This window comes from Alnus glutinosa, chromosome 3, assembly GCF_958979055.1.
Source record: "Alnus glutinosa chromosome 3, dhAlnGlut1.1, whole genome shotgun sequence".
In the NCBI taxonomy this organism is placed as follows: Eukaryota; Viridiplantae; Streptophyta; class Magnoliopsida; order Fagales; family Betulaceae; genus Alnus; species Alnus glutinosa.
In genome coordinates this window covers 29,188,094-29,211,271 of record NC_084888.1, presented here as the reverse complement: position 1 = coordinate 29,211,271, position 23,178 = coordinate 29,188,094, and the positions used below count along the sequence as shown (strand labels likewise).

General features: G+C 36.6%; 1 protein-coding gene across 1 annotated transcript; it reads right to left on the bottom strand.

Moving 5' to 3' along the window:
• Positions 1 to 22,329, bottom strand: LOC133862284 (shikimate O-hydroxycinnamoyltransferase-like). Its single transcript, XM_062298051.1, has 3 exons — positions 22,243 to 22,329; positions 20,917 to 21,354; positions 1 to 1,110 (listed from the first exon to the last, which is right to left on the bottom strand). The coding sequence occupies exons 2-3, from the start codon at positions 21,322 to 21,324 to the stop codon at positions 226 to 228; spliced, it is 1,293 nt and encodes a 430-aa protein (XP_062154035.1). The 5' UTR covers positions 21,325 to 21,354; positions 22,243 to 22,329; the 3' UTR covers positions 1 to 225.
• Between the last annotated feature and the right edge of the window lie 849 nt (positions 22,330 to 23,178).

The window sequence follows — 23,178 nt, the reverse complement described above, 5'->3', positions numbered from 1 at the left end:
TTACTAACGAATTGACCAAATTGATAAATTTAAAACTTCGTTGAACCACATTACAAATTTTTAAAAATCAAAGTCAAAACTAAAGAAGTACTGATCAAACTTGGAGGTGTTCATGGTATTTTCCCCTTATTTTTAACATCCAGATATTCAACTAAAATAAGTCCCACTGGAAAGAAACACAGCCATGCACCTTTGGAAGAGTTGATCTTCAAGGGTTTCATCTCCTCAGAAGTCATACAACAAGTTCTCAAACACTTTCATATGTTCCGATTGCAGAGCGATGGCAACTGATAAGCTGCCGTCATTAGTTATTGGACTTGGTAATATATACGACAGCCCCTCGTACGGAATCCCACCAGGTCCCATGAATATCGGCCTACCCCACCCGAAATCGGCATCATGGATTGGCAGCCTGCTCCAGCTAGTTATACCAAGATTTGGACATCGATAAGTATGGGCCCCTCGAACAAGAGCCGATATGTCAGGCTGAACCTCTAGATAGTCAAGCGCCGATCTCAAATACTCGTCGTCCATCCGCGCCAATCCATTATGAATCATGCTCGCAGCATACGATGTCGGTTTAGACTGGAGATCGCCTGCTAAAGCTATTGGAGTGGTGATGAAGATGACATTGCCAAAGTAACCAGGCGGGAGTGGAGGATGCAATCTGGACCGTCCATCGACTGCGACGTACAATTTGGTCTCTTGATCATCAGGAAGTGCACGTGCCTTGCTTACGCATTTCCACAGGTGACCTGACAGCATCTCATAAGAGGTATAGTTCACTGTGTTGATACCATCTTTAGACTTGGCTTTGAGCGTGTTCAGCTGGTCCCTGGTTATTTTGAACATTGAGACCGTTGTACTCGCAAAGGATTGACGAGGGGTTTTCATAGGAGGGGAGGGCTGGTATTCAACGTGCTGGAATGCGGGTTGAGGTGGAATCCGGGCACGGAGAAGGGTCCGGTTTATGAATGGTGGAATGGTTAGATCAAGTCCTCGAGCCATATCTGACCATGTGTTCACAAAGTGGAGCCCGGAAAACCCATCGGCGAGAAGGTGTTGCGTCCCGATACCAACTGAGACCCCGCCGCATTTAAAATATGTTACCTGCATGCATGGAGAAAATGTGAATAGTTACTTAAACACACAAATATGACTGTACGTTCTAATAATTACTTCAAAGTTCAAATATTTCCTTGGTCTACCGATGAAAAAATATACATTAATATATCTGAAAAGTCGTGACGACGTCAACGTGACCTATACCTAAACAGAACAAATTGTTGTTTAATTTACAGCTTTCTATATAGTTTTTACTAGAGGATTTCTTTTTTCTTTTTTCTTTTTTCTAAGTGATAAGAGAAAATGGTTATAAGCTAGGGAGGTCTTTCCTTAGTACTCTTGATCTCAATGGATGACACAATGGGAGACCTAACTAATTAAAGGGTTCGTTTCTAAAGCATGTGAAATTTAAAACTAAAAACTACATTTCGTAGCACATTACGTATGTGCCAAAAAAGTTTCACTTTCCTGGCATAACTTATGGCACATAACTTATATATATATATATGTACATGATCACTTTTTTTTTTTTTTTTTTTTTTCCTTTAATTATTTTATTAGTAAGGAATCAGCCCAACATCATAAAAAAACATTTTCTGAATTGTGAATCCCACCAGAATACACGTCTAACCTTTAAAGCTAGCATATTTAAACACTTTTTCAAACCATATATATACACACATACCGTTATGCATGAAAATAAATCAAATAGCGACATAAAGTTTATATTTCCTTGTCATTTTTCAGTTTAATAATTTTTAAATGTTTTTCAATCAAACATTCTTATATATGCACTTAAAGAGTGAAACGTAAAGATCTTTTGAGGAGTATAAATAATTTCTAGAGGATGTATATCACTACAAAAATTGCAGCAAATAGCCACGTGCAGTTTGATACGTGTACAGTGTCGTACACGTGTCAAACATTTAGACACGTGCGGTTCGACACGCGTATTACGCGTGTCAAATGTGCATGTTACGAACTGCACAATTTGACACGCGTATGGAATACACGTGTCAAATTTGACACGTGTATTCCATACGCGTGTCAAACTGTTTTTTAATAAAAAAAAAATCCAAATTCAGTTTTTTATTTAAATCGAATTTAAATTTAATTATTTAATTGTATTTTTAATTTAATTAAAAATACAATTAAAAAATTAAATAAAAATTGCAATTAAATAAAAAACTGAATTTGGATTTTTTTTTTAAAAAATACTTTTTTTATTGTTTTTTAAAATTTATTTGGGTTAATTAAAATTTTTTTAGAATTTTTCAAGTTTTGTAATTTTCGACCACAAATAACGCAACATTTATTTTACCTAAAACAAACACGAAATCATACTACACAAACAAATATTTAATAACATATTTGTTAACAAGCAAATATTTACGAACAATTAATATTTACGAACAAAAAATAATTACACACAATATCTACAAATCTGAAGGGCGTCTCTGCGAATCACGAGGTACCGTCCCAGGCGTGTTCTCGCCCACCGGCGATTGCTGCGCAATGAATGGTGTAGCGGGCGAAGGTGTAGCGACAGTGGAGTGCTGGCTCAGCTGTCGTCCAACAGGCGACAACGTACCAACCGTTGTCGAATTACCTGCAAATAATATAGACAATTAAAGTATATAATATTACTTGCAAAATTAAAGGGGTAATGAAAACAAATTGAAATTAATTTTGTCCTATACACAATATAAATCATACCTGCAGATGCACTACCAACGGACGACGTACTACCTACGTGTGCAGGAGAAGACTGATTACCAACACATGGTGCTGGTACTCCCATGGAGGACATGAAGACCTCCATCTGTCGCAAGCGCTGCTCTATGCCGTCGAACTGTTACACGCGCTGCTCCAACCGGTCATTCCTCGCTCGCTCAGCAAGTAGCTCCGCTTGCATCTCTTCCATCTTCCGAGACTGTTCGGCCCAATCCCGAGACGTCCCCTGAGATGGTCCCCCCTGTGACCGAGGCCTATATGAGAAACATGTCCCTCGAACAGGTGTGACGTTCGGCCCAACCTGCCGAACCCTCCCTGCATACTCAGGCCTCCCAATCGCCTGTTCGTAAGCGTCGTTCGGTGCCCAACGCACCGTGTCTGCGGAGACGCTTTGCGTGGCGGCTGGATCACTGGCTAAACTCTGCGTCATCCTCTCCTGTACGTCGTCAACATGAAAAAGTCATATATTGAATAATGACATATCACACATAATTTAAAAATATTAGTAAACTAAATCAGTAGCATACGCATAAGACCCGTGTACGGTCGTTCACGTAAGTGCCGTCCTTCCTTGTGTGGGTCTTCACGAACGACGCGGCGCGAGTGGGGGGCGTGCCAGATGTACATGTCTGTCGTCATGCAGTTGACATATATAACAAACAGATAGCGATAAAAATAGTTTAAAGAAAATGAAAAAGAAAAACAATTACCAACAAATATTAAAAACATAAACATATATATTTAATTACCTCCTCGTGATTAAATCTGGCATAACTTTTAGATCCCGCACAATGGGGTAGGTCATTCCGCTCCCGCAACCTCTTCATCCGTTCAGAGGTTGCCTACGCATTGAACATGAAAATAAACATGTAACAATTGACACACTTAAATTAAAACTAAAATTAAATGAACTGTTATTAAAAAATAGTTGACAATTTTTTGGCCTACATACGATTTTATGCTCTCTGCACCAATCTCTCAGCAGGAATTCTACATCTTCTGCATCATACTCCTCAAAAAATTTCTCCGGCATTCTCGCACGGATACTCTCGGGCGTGTCACCGTCTCCAATTCGTAGTTGGGTTTTGAACCTCAACTTCCACGAGCGGTGCTTACGTCCAATATCATTCCACGCCTCCTGTTGTGCCCTGCGCATGTCTACTGATACAGGTAGATAGAACTCCTCCTGCACATTTCAATCAAAGCATTATAGGTTTAAAAACTTCAACAAAAACATTAAGCTCAAGTTTAATTCAAATAAATAATTAAATTATATTCATAAACATACCATCAGCGCGTTCCACATTGCCTGCTTAATCTGCCTATTTACCCTCGCCCATTCGTCCCGCATGTGTATGTAGGACCCACTCCTGATCATCTTGCCCACTTCCCGCCGAAAACGATTGCAGGCTGGTCCTACAGGTTGTATAGCAGCATTGTACTGCAATACAACCTTCTTCCCCCTTGGGAGCACCCAGTTTCTCGCTGGGTCGTCAATCACCTCATAATAAATGGTCCCGTCTGGGTTGTACCCTAATGAAAAAATATATTCAACATTAATTTAATTGGTTAACACTAAATAACACACACACACATATATAAACAAAATGTAATCAAATAGTTATTTTTTTCCAAACCAAAAAAAAAATTTTGGTAACATAATATGAGTTTTACGGATGTCTACATATGTACTTACCCATCAACCGAATCTGCCCAGTCCCTATGTGCTGCGTCGCTGGGTCGCCTGCAACCTCCTCGGCAACCTCTCCGGCTGGTGGAGGATGCTGATCATCATCTGAATCCATACCCTGGGGACTACCGGGGGCCAACTGATCGGTACCCAACATCGCAACGTCCTCCTCATGAGTAGTCTGGCTCCCCCCCACATCTGGCATCTGACTCTCACCGAAAAGCGGCATCTGACTCTCACCGGAAAGAGGCATCTGGCTCTCACCAGGTAACGGCATCTGGCTCTCTACATGCCCCGGGCCCTGACTCGCCCCCGATGCTGGCATCTGTCTCGGCCCCAAAATCTGGCCCTGCATCGCCGCCTCTGCCGGTATCTGTCCCAACCCCACAGCCGACATCTGCATCTCCCCGGTCTGTGACAGTGGAAATCTACCATCCTGCGTCTCACTATCAGGGTTACACGTCATAGGTCCACTATACGTATACGGAAAGTACGGCGCATAACCCTGTGACCCCATCCCCTCTCGCACCCACCATCGATAGGCGTTACCCGGTTGGGTGAACCCTATCTGAGATAATGTCGGCAGCTCTGACAATGGAGAGCTGCAAGGTCCAGCTGTGCTGGTCTGCCCGTGATCTGACGTGGGCACGGCCACCATACCCGGCAACAATGGTCTATAAGCCCCGTCTGGGTGGTGTGGCCACGCCGCAGTATATACTGGCGTCGAATCAGTGGGCGTGGTCATGGGGGGCACGGGTGGGCGAGGTGCCCGATATGCATAAGGATGGCGTCCCTGGTCCATCAATACCTGCGAACAAATGTACACAAATTAATTAGAATATTTTTTGTAATATATTTTTAATGAATATGCAAATTATACAACGAAATTTATGCAAATAATAGAAATTCGTATTCAGTTCAAGCGAATTGTACAAACAATATATATATCAGTCAAGTGTACAGACAAATTCGTATTCACATGTGTTGAGTTCAAGCTAATTATACTCACAAGAAATACATCAATCATTGTATCACGGGAGCTTCAATCGGATCAATGTCGGGCCTGTCGTACTCGAATTCATCATTCGTATCGGGTAGGTCATCAGTGGCTAGTACGAGCGGTACGCACTCATGGTAGGTTGTACCATCCTCATTACTCCCATCCCCCTGGCCAACGTCGTACACGTTGCGCGGTTTGGTCCTAACCGCACAAACCCAATTTGGGTTCCTTCCATCTTCGACGTAGAATACTTGATCCACCTGAGATGTAAGCACGTACGGCTCGTCCTGAATCAGTTCTCCCCTGTGGACAAGGTGATTGAAGTTGACAAACACTAAGCCATACTCGTCTATTGTGAATCCTCTTCCCATCATGGGGTCTGCCCAATTGCACTTAAATAGGACGTACGTAGTCCTGTCATAGTACTCGACCTCAACTATATCGGTTAACTGCTCGTAGTACGTTTCGCCTTCAACAGTAGGAACACATACGCCGCTGTTCTGAGTCCTCCTTCCCACATCATGGGCAAGTGTGCGAAACAATTTCTCATTTACCACGTACCTGTTGTACTTGACCGCTGTCTCGTCAAGGCCATCGACCTATGTTATAATTACAAATATTAAACACGTGTATTGGGTAATTATATTGAACCCGCATAAATTTATCAAACTTAAAAATTACAACTATTTCCTTACATATGCAGGGTACCATTCGCAGAACTGCTCATGATGTTGTGCTTCAATAAGAGCCTCCGTAATGCGACCTCTAGTGCATGATCGCCTAAGCGCGTCTTTGTGCATCCTACATTCAGCGTATACAATTATGTAGTAAAATCAATTAATTGCGTTATTCGAATTCTGTTAAATATACAAAACACTACTTACGTCCGCAAATTGTGAAACTCTTCAGAGTTGAACACAATATAACGATGAATCTGGTGCATTATCAACCGTTCAGGGTAACACGCGTGCCCGCCCCCTTGGATCCATCAGGATTCCTCTGAGGTCTATTGTGGAATGTTGGTGCGTGATTCAGATACCTTGAACAGAACGTTACCAGCTCGGTCGCTATGTACCCCTCCGCAATGCACCCCTCAGGAGCCGCTTTATTGCGCACAGTAGACTTGAAATGCCCCAGACTCCTGGTGTACACACATACACGACAATTTAATTGTCGTCAATTATGGTTACATTTAAATCAAATTATATATTTACATATTACGCCGAATTTTACCTCTCTGCCGGGTACATCCATCTATACTCCACGGGTCCGCCGAGTCTACACTCGCGCACAAGATGCACGACCAAGTGGACCATGCTCGTAAAAAACCCTGGAGGGAATATCTGTTCTAGTTTGCACAAAGTGATACAGACGTCACCCTGCAGTCGGTCCATATCTTCTTGTGATAGCTTTGTTGAGCATATGCCTCTAAAAAATGCCGAAATCTCCACAAGAGGTCTAACAACTTTATCAGGCAATGACTTACGCAGTGCAATTGGGAGAAGCTGTTGCATCAGTATGTGGCTATCGTGGCTCTTCAACCCGGAAATTGTACGGTCCTTCAGCCGAACACATCGTGAAATGTTCGAGGCGTATCCGTCCGGGACCCTCACATTTCGAAGAACCTTCAGAAAATTTTCTTTGTCCTCTCTAGTCATGGTGTGACAGGTAGCGGGAATATACGTTTTACCATTGGCGGCCGTGAACGGATGCAACTTAGGTCTCAACCCCATTTCCTGCAAGTCCAGCCGAGCTGCCAAGTTGTCCTTCGTTTTCCCTTTTATATCCAAAATAGTGCCAAGTATATGTCCATGACATTTTTCTCTATGTGCATAACATCAAGATTGTGCCGAAGCAAATTGTCTTCCCAATACGGCAATCTGAAAAATATACTTTTCTTCTTCCATATAATATCGGAACTCACTGCACCCTTCTTCCGCTTCTTCCGTTTCTTCTTCTTACCCGCGGTCTCATCCCCAAACGCAACTCCGTCCAACTGTTGGAGAACCTCGTATCCGCATGGCACAATTGGTGCGCTGTCAAATTCTTCAGTACCGTCAAATGTCCTCCTGTTAAGCCGCCACAGATGTTCAGGCGACAGGTATCTCCTGTGCCCCATATAGCAAAATTTGCATCCGTTCTTTAAGCGTATAGAACGCGTCGATTGCATACAGCAAGGACATGCCTTCGCACCCCTGTTAGGCCAACCAGATAAATCTGCATACGCTGGCAAGTCGTTTATCGTCCACATCAACTGAGATCGCATAATAAAATTTTCCTTCTTTGAAGCATCGAATGTTCGTACCCCTACATTCCACAGGGTAAGCAACTCATCAATAAATGGCTGAAGGTAAACATCAATATCCATACCTGGTGAGCTCGGTCCAGGGATAACCATGGAAAGGATGAAGGACGACTGTTTCATGCACATCCAAGGTGGCAAATTGTACGGCACAAGCATTACGGGCCATGTGCTGTGGGATGTGCTCATGTTCCCAAATGGATTAAATCCATCTGCTGTCAAACCAAGGCGAACGTTCCTAATCTCTGCCATAAAATCTGGATGTAAAATGTCAAACGATCTCCAAGCCTCACCGTCGGCCGGGTGCCTCAATACGCCATCCCTAGTGCGGCCTTCTGCATGCCATCTCATATGGGGCGCAGTATGCTCAGACATGAATAACCTCTGCAACCGTGGGATGAGTGGAAACCACCTCAAGATCTTCACCGGGCGTTTTTTTCTCGCTGATATGATCTCACCATCATCATCTACATGTGTATCAGCCCTCCACTTAGACTCTCCACATACGGTACATGAATCTAATTCTTTATTGTCTTTCCAGAATAACATACAGTCATTACGGCACGCCGGAATCTTCTCATACCCCAGACCCATGCCACTTAGGAACTTCTTCGCCTCATACGTGTTATCTGGCAATGCCTCATCGCAAGGAGGCAACAACTGATTGATGAATTCGAGAATGTCTGAAAAAATCTTGTTACTAATACCTCCAACGCACTTCAAGTTGTACATGTGTACAGTAGCACTCAATTTACTGTGCTTTGTACCAGGGTGAAGGGGCTTCTCGGCAGTCTTTAACAGCTCTTGGTACTTCAATGCGTCCCCGCACGAGGTATCTTCATCAACTTGTTGCGGAAGAGTACTGACGGCTTCAGGAACATCGTGCACACCGAAGGCGTCACGCAACATGGCGTGCATGTTATCATCCTGTTCCACGGCGACACCCTCCTGTTCTGTGACTTCACCATGTTCAGTGCTACGGTCAGCGGCCTCTGTGCCACTGTGATGACTCGAACACTGACCAGGAATAGCGGACCCAGTCGTAGTCTCACCGTGCATATACCACAAATTGTATCCCGGATTCATCCCCCGACCTCCAGTCAGGTGGGCAAGAACGTAATCAGGAGTGTGACGCTGGTTATTTCGACAATACTTGCATGGGCAGTAAATTTTTCCATCGCCGGCCGTACAGTTACTAACGGCAAATGCCACAAACGCCCTACACCCATCGTTATACCGTGTCGTACCCCTAGGTGTTGACATCCAAGACTTGTCCATGTTTCTCTGTATAGGGTTAAGAGGACAAGACAAATCATACGTCTTACAGTATAAACGTGTACAAATATAGTGCATGTCACGCAACATGGGGTGTACGAATTTATTTCCCTTTTAAAGGGTTTATGGTTAGAGTTTAGGGGTTTTGTTTTTTTTTTTTATAAAGTGTAAGAAATTGTTTTATTATTTTTTTTAAAGGGTTTAGGGTTAGGGTTTAGGGTTATAACCCTAATTAGGGTTTTATTTTTTAGAAAGTGTAGGATTATTTCATTTTTTATTTTTAAGGGTTTAGGGTTAGGGTTATGGTTATGGTTTGTTAGGGTTTAGGGTATTTTTTGATTTGAAAGTGTAGGATTATTTTATGTAGGGTTTTTGTTTTTTTTTAGAAAGTGTAAGTGTTTTTATTTTTTTTATTCTTTTAAAGGGTTAGGGTTTGTTAGGGTTTAGGGTTAGGTTTAGGGTTAGGGTTTTTTTCCTAGAAAGTGTAGGATTTTTTTTTTTTGTTTGGGTTTAGGGTTAGGGTATTTTTGTAGAAAGTGTACGTAGGTTATTTTTTATTTTTTAGGTTTAGGGTTTAAGGTTTAGGGTTAGGGTTTTTTTCCTAGAAAGTGTAGGATTTTTTTTTTTGTTTGGGTTTAGGGTTAGGGTATTTTTTTAGAAAGTGTACGTAGGTTATTTTTTATTTTTTAGGTTTAGGGTTTACGAGTTAGGGTTTAAGGTTTAGGGTTAGGGTTTTTTCCCTAGAAAGTGTAGGATTTTTTTTTTTGTTTGGGTTTAGGGTTAGGGTATTTTTTTAGAAAGTGTACGTAGGTAATTTTTTATTTTTTAGGTTTAGGGTTTACGAGTTAGGGTTTAAGGTTTAGGGTTAGGGTTTTTTTCCTAGAAAGTGTAGGATTTTTTTTTTTTTGGGTTTAGGGTTAGGGTATTTTTTTTTAGAAAGTGTAGGTTTTTTTTTTTTTTAGGGTTTAGGGTTTAGGATTCAGGGTTTGTTAGGGTTTAGGGTTTAGGATTTAGGGTTTAGAGTTTAGGGTTAGGGTTTGTTAGGGTCTAGGGTCTAGGATTAGGGTTTTAGGTTTTAGGTTTTTTTTTTTTAAGCGATTAGGGTTTAGGGTTTTAGGTTTTTTTTTTTTTTTTTAAGGGTTTAGGGTTTAGGATTTAGGTTTTATTTTAGAAAGTTTAGGGAATTTTTTTTTTTTAGGGTTTAGGGTTTAGGATTTAGGGTTTGTTAGGGTCTAGGGTCTAGGGTTAGGGTTTAGGGTTTTAGGTTTTTTTTTTTAAGCGATTAGGGTTTAGGGTTTTAGGTTTTTTTTTTTTTTAAGCGATTAGGGTTTAGGGTTTTAGGTTTTTTTTTCTTTTTTTTTTTAAGGGTTTAGGGTTTAGGATTTAGGGTTTTTTTTTTTAAGCGATTAGGGTTTAGGGTTTAGGGTTTGAGGGTTTAGGGTTAGGGTTTAGGGTTGTAGGTTTATTTTTTTTTAAGCGATTAGGGTTTAGGGTTTTAGGTTTTTTTTTTTTTTTTAAGGGTTTAGGGTTTAGGATTTAGGGGTTTTTTTTTTAAGCGATTAGGGTTTTAGGGTTTTGGGTTTTAGGGTTTAGGGTTTAGGGTTATGGTTTGTTAGGGTCTAGGGTTAGGGTTTAGGGTTTTAGGTTTTAGAGTTTAGGGTTTAGGGTTTAGGGTTTGTTACGGTTTAGGGTTAAGAGTTTTTTTTAAGAAAGTGTAGGAATTATTTTTTGTAAGGATTTAGGATTAGGGTTTAGGGTTTTCGTTTTTTTTTCGAAAGTGTAGGAAGTTTTTTTTTTTTTTTAAAGGGTTTAGGGTTTTATTTTATTCTTTTTATAAGAGTTTAGGGTTTGTTAGGGTTTAGGGTTTAGGAGTTTAGGTTTGTTTTTAGAAAGTGTAGGATTTTTTTTTAGGGTTTAGGGTAAGGGTTTTTTTTTTGAACGTGTAGGATTCAAAGTTTATTTAAAGGTTTATTATTGTGTTGGTTTTATGGTTATGATTTTAGGATAAAAAGTTTATATATGAATATGAGAGAAATTTTAGGTTTTTTTTTTTTTTTTTTTATCCGAAGATACCAAATTTTAGTTTAAATCTCTTCACATGAATAGTTAAAGTTAAAAATGGAAGATAAAAAACATATTCGTCGCAATTGATGATTTATGACATTTGTTTTAAGTTTTTTTATTACGAATATGATTGTAAATGGTGGACAATGGAATATTTGTTTTTTTTTTAATTTTTTTCCGAAAATACCACAATTTATATATATTAGTAGCACAATTTTTTTTCCCCACAAATTATATATATTCATAGCACAATATGTTGATTATAACTTTGTATTTTAATTTTACTTTGCCATTATTGCTCACGATCATATTTTTATAAAATTAAAATGATAGCGGATATTTTTTCTTTTTGCCACTTCCTAAAAATACCAAAATTCACAATAGCACATTAAATTCATAGTAGCACACCAAAATATATCTCAAATATCCTCACATCAAGAGTTTTTAAATTTGAAAAAAATTAAATATAATCACCAATAAATTCCAACATCTACATGCATAATGACCAACCGCAGCAAAAAAAAGTAAAATAAAATAAAATAAATCATATATATACAATTCACTTAAAATCAGTAATAAAAAATTAGTAATAAAAAATCAGTAATACAATTCATATATATATATTCCATATTTCCACGAACTAGACAATGAAAAAAATTAGACAAATATCACAAAAAAAATTAATAAAATATACAAAGTTATAACAAAAAATTCAAAACAAAAATAAAAATAAAAATAACTCACAGTAATAAAAAATCAGTAATACAATTCATATATATATATTCCATATTTCCACGAACTAGACAATGAAAAAAATTAGACAAATATCACAAAAAAAATTAATAAAATATACAAAGTTATAGCAAAAAATTCAAAACAAAAATAAAAATAACTCACAGTGATTTTTGTAGTGTAAGAACGGTTGCAAGCTTGTACGTGTGCCTGCAAATTTTTGGCAGGAAAAAAAAAAAAAAAAAAAAAAAAAGAAGCTGAAAATGTTAGAACATGCACTGTAAACCGAGAGAGAGAGAGAGAGAGAGAGATTGAGAAGATGAGTGAGAGTGAGAGGAATTGTACTGCAATACCGGTTTGTGGTGGGCGGGGGACAGTGGCCGGAGCTGAGAGAGAGAGAGAGCTAGAGAGAGAGGGAGAGAGAGATAGAGAGAGAGAGAGCCGGACAGTGGCCGGAACGGGAGGTGAGAGAGCTAGGGAGAGCGAGAGAGAGGGAGGGTCGCCGGGAGAGAGGCACCGGAATGGGCTGTCGCCGGCCAGCTGAGCTCGACGGAGAGAGAGAGAGAGAGAGAGAGAGAGAGAGAGATAGAGTGATGAGAGAGAACGTACGTAAGAAATGGGTAGCTTCCTCTGGAAGCTACCCATTTCTTTTATATAAATAAAATATATATATTAAATAATATATAATTTAATTAAAATATATAATTTAAAATATCAATTGTTTGGCCAGGTGGCGCGCGGGAGAACTCCCGCGCAGTACCTGGCCAAACAATTGGGGACGTGTATGTAAATACACGTCTCCAAATGTAATTTTTTTTCAAATTATATTTTTATATATTATATATATTATATATATATTTAATATATTATATATATTTTATATAAACCCATGCAACCCAGAACGTGTATGCACTGCATGTACTGGGTATGCACTGCATGCACGTAAAAAATTGTTAGGGTTTAGGGTTTTAGTTTCTTAGGGTTTAAGGTTAGGATTTTTGTTTTTAGTGTTAGGAATTTTTTTATTAGAAAGTGTAGAATATTTTTTTTTTTTAGGGTATAGGGTTTAAGGTTTAAGGTTAGGAATTTTGTTTGTAGTGTTAGGGTTTCTTTTTTTAGAAAGTGTAGGATATTTTTTTGGTTCAGGGTTTAGGGTTTAAGGCTAGGACTTTTGTTTTTAGGGTTAGGGTTTAGGGTTTGTTAGGGTTTTTATGGTTTGAAAGTGTAGGAATTTTTTTTTTTAAGGGTTTAGGATTTAAGGTTTGGGGTTTAGGGTAAGGGTTTTTGTTTTAGAACGTGTAGGATTCAGAGTTTATTTAAGGGTTTATTATTGTGTTGGTTTTATGGTTATGATTTTAGGATATAAAGTTTTGGGATACAGTTTTTGTTTTGTTTTAAGAGTTGAATGTTCTTTATTTAAAAAACAAAAACAAATACGGGTTTAGGGTGTTTCTTCTTTTTATAAAAAGGGTTTATTGTTCCGTGTTTAGGGTTAGGGTGTTAGGGTGTTAGGGTATTTTTTTAAAAAAAATGGTTTAGGGTTAGGGTTAGAGTTTTTGTTTTGTTATAGGGTTTGGGCACGTGTACTGAGTACACGTGTCCAATCCGGGACGTGTATTTAAATACACGTGCCGAAATGTATTTGCATGCATAAAAAGAAAATAAATAAATAAATAAATATATATATATATATATATATATATATATATATGTATTTATATAATTTAACCACATAAAAAAAAAAATACAAACCCATGCAGCTTGAAATGTATATACCGTACATATAGCTAAACTTTACGCGCTAAATGTACCTAAACCGTAAACTATAATTTAAAACTAAACCCTAACCCTAAAATTAAACTCTAACACTAAGTATATATACTATATTAAACCCTAAATAAAAAATAAAAACTAAAACCTAACCATAAAATTAAACTCTAACCCTAAGTGTATAGACTATATATAGCTATAAACTATAATCCTAATTAATGGTACGTATTGTATATAGTCATAAACCCTAACCCTAATCCTCGTGATTTAATATATATATTTAAAAGTATACAATAATAACACATGAAAAATATATTGACATTATTATTCATAAAATGTAAAATCAATTAAATTATAACCCATAACTTTAAGTGTATATATTATATATACCTATACAACATAAAACCCTAACCCTAAGTGTATATACTATATATAGCGATAAACCTTAACCCTAAGTATATATACTATATATAGCTATAAACCCTAACCCTAAGTGTATATACTATATATAGCGATAAACCCTAACCCTAAGTATGTATACTATATATAGCTATAAATCCTAAGTTTAAGTGTATATACTATATATATCGGTTTTATTTAATTTTGAACTGCTTATGATTTAATATATATATATATATTTAAAAGTGTACAATAATAAATTAATTTTGAACTGCTCATGATTTCATATATATATATATATATATATATATTTAAAAGTGTACAATAATGACACGTGAAAAATATATTGACATTATTATTCATTAAACGTAAAATCAATTAAATTATAACCCATAGCCCTAAGTGTATATATTATATATACCTATAAACCCTAAAACCCAAACCCTAAGTGTATATATTATATATATCGATAAACCATAATCCTAAGTATATATACTATATATAGGTATAAACCCTAGCCCTAAGTGTATATACTATATATACTATATATAGCTATAAACCCTAACCCTAAGGGTATGTACTATATATAGCCATAAACCCTAAATGTATGTACTATATGAGGGACTAAACTATAAGTATTTAATTCATTATGTAGCGCAGAACTCTAAAAAGGTTACTGTATATATTTACTATATATTGCATTTACTATATATTTACATGCATGCATATCTATATATATAGTATTAATTATAGGTTTTTTAACTTTGTTATGTTTTAATTTTTGTTTCTAAACGTAGATGGTGTACAAAACTGAACCCTAATTTGAACTATTTGGTTTAATTAGATATATAGCACCAAATTTGGTTAATTATGCATATAGTACAATATAGTATACTATATATATATAAATAAAGAACCTAAAAAGTATAAATTTCAACCATAAAATTTACATATAGCATATAGTTTTCAAACTTAATTTTATGTGTATAAGTTATGTACACCGTATTTTCAAAGATTTGTATGATTAATAAGATAATGAGTTTAATTTTTTTTTTTTTATTTTAAAAAATTAATACAACACTGATTTTTTTTTTTAATGTTTATTTTGCAAAAAAAAAAACAATCTGACACGTGTAATAATACACGTGTCCAAAGTGGACACGCGTATTAAAGACACGTGTCCATTTGGACACGAGTATAAAATACTCGTGTCCAATTGGACACGTGTATTATTACACGTGTCCAGTTAGACACGAGTATTTTATACTCGTGTCCAAATGGACACATGTCTTATTACACGTGTCCAAATGGACACGTGTATTTTATACTCGTGTCCAAATGGACACGCGTATAAAATACACGTGTCAAAATGGACACGTGTCTTTAATACACGTGTCAAAATGGACACGTGTCTTTAATACACGTGTCTATTTTGGACGCATGTACAATTTGACACGTGTCTTTTGAGACACGTGTCAAATTTGACGCGTGTCTACAGTAACGGGTACTGTAGACACGTGTCAAAATGCAGCGATTTTTGTAGTGTATATATAAGCCAATAAACTAAACATGAGAAGCCTAAATTTTTTGAATTCTTATCAAATTTTTACAAAGAAACTTCAATTCACTTAACACTCTTGAACTTTCATCGCTTTTTTAATCTCCCCCATCTCTCAAAATTTAAAAGCTTTCAATTTTTTACAATCTCACTCCTCTTGTTAGAATTTGTGATTAAATTAGACGGTCAAATGGTGAAATCACCCATATATATATCCCAGTAAATTTTCTTAAAAATTTCGAAGTTACCCTTAAATTACGATTAAGTTTTTTAAATGAAAAGTAAAATACAATATATAGCATTTTGGTCATTTTCACGTCCTCCATTAGAATTTAACAGAAAATCTTAATAGAAGAGTAAAATTGTAAAAACTTAAAAGTTAGATATAATAAATTAAGAGTTTTTAAACTTTAGAAAAAAAAAATTACAAAAGCAATAAAAAAAAAATTCAAAAAAAGAATTAATTAAAGTTTTCTCAACTTTTAATCATTCTCAATCGCGTGTTTAATCACGCGCCTACGTCACATTCGTGGAAATGTAACACTAAACTCCCAAACCAATAAGCACGTACGTAAATTTCCCGATCTATAAAAATAGAGTAATGCTACACATCATCCCCTTGTCCTCCTTTTGTCCTTTCAAATTTGATGTGGCTCTTAAAATCACCATTGAATTTATGATAAATCATTATTGAATTTTGATCCAATGATGATTTTAAAAGCCACATCAATTTTGAGAGGATAAAAGGTGGACAAGAGGATGATGTGTAGCATTACTCATAAAAATAAATAAAAATAATTACGTAAATTTCCTACCGCCGCTAACCCAACAAGTGACACGAAATATAATTACTTCTTGTTGTTTTTCTTTTATTTTTTTTGTTTTATATTCATAAAAAATAGCTCGATTTGTTTTTCTCTAAAATAATTCAGAAAAAAGATGAGCAACTATAATACTATTACATGGAAGGGGAAAATAATTTTTTTAAATAACGTTAAGTAAATAGATTTTTTTTTTATCAATTTAATTTTTTTTTTTTTTTTGAGATAAAGATACTTAACAATTGATACCCTTCCCTTAATTCACATCATATTCAGTAGTCAATACCCAATATTATTATTTATTACTAGCTAGAAAACATGGACTTTTTCTGTTAAGGTTTTTGTTTTGTCTTAAAAATTAAAATAGACAAAACAAAAAGCTTATCAAATAACTCAAAACATGAAAGCTTCTCAAAAAACACAAAACAATATTTTTCAATACACAAAAACAGTTTTTACATTAGACAAAGATTTCCTCCGACCAGTTTGAAGGAAGTTCCTTTTACTTAATTCAAAATTTTAACATGTGTTTATTTTTTTAATAGCATGTGAGAAATGTGATTTTTACATGTTCAAGTGACATATTATTTTTATAAGCTAAGTTAAAAGTACGGCCAAAAAGGCAATCGGACGGTTATTAAACCGCCCGCTAACCAAAAATCATTTATAACCTGTTTAATGTTCTAAGGGAGCTGTGCGGCCGAGGAAGTGTAATAGTCAAATCAAATAAGAAAAGAGGAAAAAGTTTCAAAGGTTCAGAGTAAGCTGTTTTTGGTGGTGTCGTTGAAACGGTGAGAGAGAAGACAGTAGTCAGGAGAACTTCTTGAGGCCCAGTTGCAGGGGCGATCCTACATTGCCCCAAAAAATTTTCCTAAAAAAAATTTAAAATTTTACCCCCTAATTTTGTAATTTTTTTAGCTTTGCCCCCTCAATTTTTTTTTTTTCAATTTGGCCCCTCTATTTTTACAAGTCTGGGTCCATCACTGCCCAGTTGGCTCCTCAACGATCGATGCTGGGGCGGTAGTTACTGCAAAAGTGAGGGTACTTCTCATTGAAGTTTTTAGAGCTTGTTATCTACGGTTTGGGTTTAAAATCTAAATTTTATTTTAGATTTTAAACCCAAACCCCCCCCCCCACAAAAAAAAAAATGTTAGTTGTTAAACCGGCCTAGACAATTACAGTTAGTAATTTTAACCAATAACTGTTAATTGCAATTGCCATTTCACCCCTAGTTGAAGAAACTTTTTCCAATCCAATTTAAAAGAAAACTCTTTTATTTTACATATATATCACATCAGAAAACGTACTTTTTCAATCTAAAAACAAAAAACACGTTCCAATACACATGAAAAAAAATTACCTCCTGCTAGAGATAATAATCATTTCAGAGAAAAATGATTTGATGGTTAAGATTTTGTTTCATTTAATAATATACATATACCTTTAAATGGAACAAAATTAAATATGAAATAACTTATATTTATTTCATTTAAAATGAAAATGATCATAGTTTTAGGGTTGGACCCACCAAAACAATAATAAATAGCATAAAATTTGCACTCAACCACAATTGCCAAAATTAGTAATGGCAAGGCAGTAAAACTATAGGGAATAAGATTCTCCCTTTTTTTCTTTTTTTTTTTATTGATAATATTTATTTTATAATCAGGATTTAAAGTTAATATATTTAATTGTGTATATAAAATTAATATTGATACCTTTTTTAAAAATAATTTAAATAATAAAAAATCATATACAATATTAGACAAACTAATTTTCTACTTTTAAAAAGAAAAAAGAAAAAACAACTTTAGATCTTCACAATAAAAATAAAAGTTTTTTTCTCGGGGACCAAACAAGTCACAGACTACTTCTCTGATGAATGTGAGAAAATGGAGAAAATGTACCTTTTCTCGGAGACCAAACAGCAAAAGAAGAGAGAATATGTGCACACGCATTTACATCATTGTCTCATAGAGAGTGTTTTGTGACTGAGGAAACAAATGGCCAACTACGATTAACTGGAATACGCGAAAAAGAGAATTAATTTCTAGGGTTTCGCAATCTCGCAGTTAGAGAGAAAAAGTGAGATTTTTCTTCTTTCAAGAGTGCTCTGACGCTCTCCCTGACTGAAAGCCATGACCGTCCTCTTTTGGAGAGAGTGAGAGTGTGAGAGTGGGAAATAATTGATTCTACGAGGGCAATATAGTAAATTTGTTTAGTATCGGGGCAACGTGCGTGGCCCCCACTAATGAAAGAGAGATTCTTTTGGACTTTAAGTTTGTCAAACTAGCCGGCCGGACACAAATTGACTCCCTGCCAAGACGATAAATAGCATAAAAAATCGTAGGGCAGTGCTACGCAGTAGCAAAATTTCCGGAATTCTTCCGGAAATTTTGCCTGTGGATGGCATTTTTGTAATTATTCATAATTACAAGAAATGCCATCCACAGGCAAAATTTCCGGAAAAATTCCGGAAATTTTGCTACTGCCAAACATTACCCAAAATCGTACCCACACGCAATTCCAAAAATTAATAAGAGCAGTGCTAGGGAGAAGCACTATTTCCGGAATTCATCCGGAAATAGTGCTTGTCCATGGCACACTTGTAATTATAATTACAAGTGTGCCATGGACAAGCACTATTTCCGGATGAATTCCGGAAATAGTGCTTCTCCCAAGTATTACCCAATTAATAATGGCTGCTTATCGACCGGCCGTATACTCCACGTCCACGAAAATGATTCTTAGACCACTCATAACAACTTATCTAAAATTTTATCTATAATAACTAATAAAAATTCAATTTTTTTTATTTAGCTAACCAATTTTTAACATCTTTTTCCATCAATTTATCTAAACTCTTCTCTATTTTATTAAAATAAGCATTTCCACGCTGCCATGCATCTGCATCTCCACGCAGCCAGCCCAAAATCAGAATAGGACTAAGCAAGAATCAACGCCCAGCTAGGTGAATCAGGTGATTGATCCCTCCAGCTTGGTTGAAGGTTCAGTACTGCAGTGGAATGGAAGTTTCGTTCCTGCTCATTCATCTTATTGGCAGTGCTTGGCCTTTCTTCTTCCTAATGGAAACGAGCGGCAGATAATGGGAAACTCGTGTTCGCATTTCAAGTTTCGAGCCGGTACCCCATTTCGCTCAATCTCAAGCACCGGTAGATAATTCCCCGGCGATCCGGCGCCGGAGAAGACGCCAAGCAAACGTGGAGAAATTCTGAAGAAGGCGAAAGGTGGTTGCACGAGGAGAAGGCGCCGGAGACGGCGCCGGAGACGTCGCCGGAGAACTTGTTGGCAGAGATATTGAGGTGCTCCATAGCCAAGCAATCGCCCAAAGGGGGAAGACGGTGGATGAGAAAATGTAGAAGAACAAGAAAGACGTTTCGAGAGAGTGAGAGAAAGAAAGAAAAAATAATAAAATATCAATACATCTGTGAACAGTGTCACGCCTCATGTGGTGTGACACTGTTCACAAATCCTCCGAAAATCTAAACTGGCGTCGGTGAAGATAAGCTGATGGAGGTGAGTTTTTCTCATTTCTCACGCTATTATAGCCAAATGAAGAAAATAGCGCATCTGCTGGGATTGCTCTTATCCAATTAGTTATATTACTGTAGAGCCAGATTTGACACCAAAAAAATTTAAAAAAAAAAAAAAAAAAAAAAAAAAAAAAAAAAAATTATAATTAACTGAATACTCTTCCATTCTGTTAAATTTAAAAAGATCGATTTACCAAAACACTAATAAATAATAAATGAGTAAAGCTAGATACTAATATTCGGTTGTATGACAATTTACTGTTTTTTTTAAAAAAAAATATATATATAAAAAGTCGAACTTCTTTTTATTACTTTTCTATTTATAAAAAAATTTAAAATTTGTTTCAATTTTATGTTATATTGACTTATTTATTTTTCATTTCTGCTTGATATAACTCCATTTCACCAGCTATTTCCCCCTGTTCACATGGTATTGTTCATAACCTAGCCTTTAAATTAGCTTTTATTAAAGAAAAAAAAAATTAAGAATTGATAGAAACCACCACCCAATTTAGTCAGAAAAATGAGAATGAGATCAAAATGTAATGAGACAACTTTTATTTTTTAATTTTTGACATATCCACACAAGAGTGGAAGGGGAATTCAAACTAGTGACCTTCATTTTATGACGCATGGTCTTTAGCCGATTGAGCTATCATTTGGGAACGTTGTACAACTTTTAGAGAAATGGTGAATATTACAACTTTTATACAACTCCGACCAACATTTTTTTTCAAATTAATCACTAAATTTATTTTTCTACGTATGGATCTACATATTCAATGATTGATCTTAAAAACAAATTATTGGAGATATAAGAAAAGTGTATGAAAACTGTAAACGTATCGCTATCTCAAATGTAATATCCACCATTTCTCTAAATAAATATCATAAAAAATTTGTATCCAACACAACATTAAAAAAAAGAAGAAAAAAAACTCCACGTACGTACCTGCATGACCACGAGGGGAAAAGAATTGACCCCTTTAGAATCGTCAACAGCGGGAATGAGCTGCCGGAGCTCCATCGTGGGCGTAAAATTGCCGAAATCATCAAGGACGGAGCCGGTCTCAGCCTCAACGAAGAGCACCCCCTCGGCATTACAATCAATCTCGATCCTGCCCTCTTCGTCCAGCTTGAGTCGACCGGCCATGGGGTAGAAGGGCACGAGGACCTTGCTGAGGGCCTCCTTGAGCACACTCGCATCAAAGAAGTTGGGTGCGCCCGTTGGCCGGTAGAAATACACGCTCGGGGTGTGGAAGCGGGTCACCACCAGGTCCAGGCTCGAGTTCCACAGCCTGTGCTTCGGGGTCTCCCCTCCCGGCCGCACCATAGTGGACTCCTTCACATTTATGATCATTTTTGCTCTCCTTTTTTCGCTCTTGCCAACCTGCGCCGCCGATGGAACTGGTGGGTCACAGGAAGAGGGATATATGGTACTACTACGGCACTAGCTACCACCACAACAGTTTATAGCATGGATCTGGCTTCAACTACAGCACAATCTGCTGTTAAAAAATTAAAGGCCAGATTTAACTTGAATGAAACCGTAACACGAAGAAGCATATTGTTATTAGCTTAATTAGACTCGGTGGAAATTAGAAACTTTCCCTTTTTTGAAAGATTTCAAGCAAAACCTTTAAAGAATGAGAAATGCTATGTCACATGGTTGGCTCCAACTTTTATTAATGATTTTTATTGCCACCTCACATCATTTAAAAAAATATGCTAATTTAATTTTTCATTAATTAAGAAAAAAAAATCTTTTAATTCAGTAATTTTTGTTGATCCACTATTGCTAACGTACGTACGGGCGCGAGGCCACGAATCTGAGGTCCCAGAGGAGAAAGTTTAAATTCTCCTCTGGATCGTGAGACTCATGAGTCATGATACACTTGATTTGTGAGGGATTTTCATGCAGATTCTATACGTACTTATCAGCTTAATTACATGCTCGAAAATATTGACAGATTGGTAGTACGTACACGTATAGCAGAACCAAAATGTGGCTTCTTTTTTTTTTTCACATTGCTTTCTTTAACACTACCCATCGGCCATCACAGTTAGGTAGGTTAACGCACGTGGAACAAACCAATTCTGGTCTCGAAATATCGTTTTTAATTCCACCAACATTCTCCCATATTTTTTTCATTTTCCTTTATCCATCATTACTTATATAAGAAGAAGAAGAAGAAGAAAGGAATCAGTGAAACAGGAAACGGGCCATGCATGAAAGAACGAAAAGAAAAGGAGCAGAAGGAGAAAAAGGAAACTTAACAGTACGTAGAATGCTGAGAGGACTCGGTGGCGCTACAGGCGTATGCTAGCACTGGCCACCGGAATGAAGGTATTTTGTGTTTTTCCGGTTCAGAGTTTGTGAAGAGCGAGTTCTGAACTTCTGCGACTGAGCTTATAATTAGAAAAAATATAAGGCTGACGTTGACCTGACTGAGGCGGGGGACTGAGGCGGCACATGTAGCCACGTTTCCGGTTAGAGGCCACTCGGTATAGGAAATAAATTTGACTAACTGCTATAGCTGTATCTTAAAAAATAATAATAATAAATAAAGGTTAAATACATCTCACTAGCTGGTTTAACAGCTTCTTTTCTTTTCTTTTTCTTTTTCTTTTTTTCTTTTTTTTGTTGTAGTTTATTTTGCATCGTAAATAATACTTTATTTATAGTTAAAAAGGGAGATAAAATCTCTGTCTAACTTTTGCCAAAAATTGACGAAAGTCCACGTTATATACCTTAAAAAATTAACATATGTCTATACGTATAATTAGAAAATTAACAAATCATAAAAACTTAAATTTTTTTTTAAAAAAAAAAGTTAAGTGGCCAACTCAAGCCACCCAATTACCAATGTGAGGTAGCCGAAACCATCCCCAAGAGTATTGGAGGTGGTGGCCACCCAACCCCCGTTTGGCCTGGGGTGGGTTTGACCACCATAGACTGGCCGTATGGGAGTGGTTCAGCCACCCCAAAGGCCAAATCCTAACTTGAGTTCTTCTTCTTTTTCTTTTTTTTTTTTCTCTTTTTTTTTTTTTTTTTTCCTTTTTCTTCATTTTCCTTTTTGGGCTAGTAGGGGTAGCCGAACCAGCCCAAAGGCCATGGGGATGGTCTGGTACTAGCTAGTCTGGGGTGGCCAAACCTACTCCCAGGCCAAACAGGGGTGGCCTCTTTTTTTTTTCAATTTTTTTTTTTTAAGTT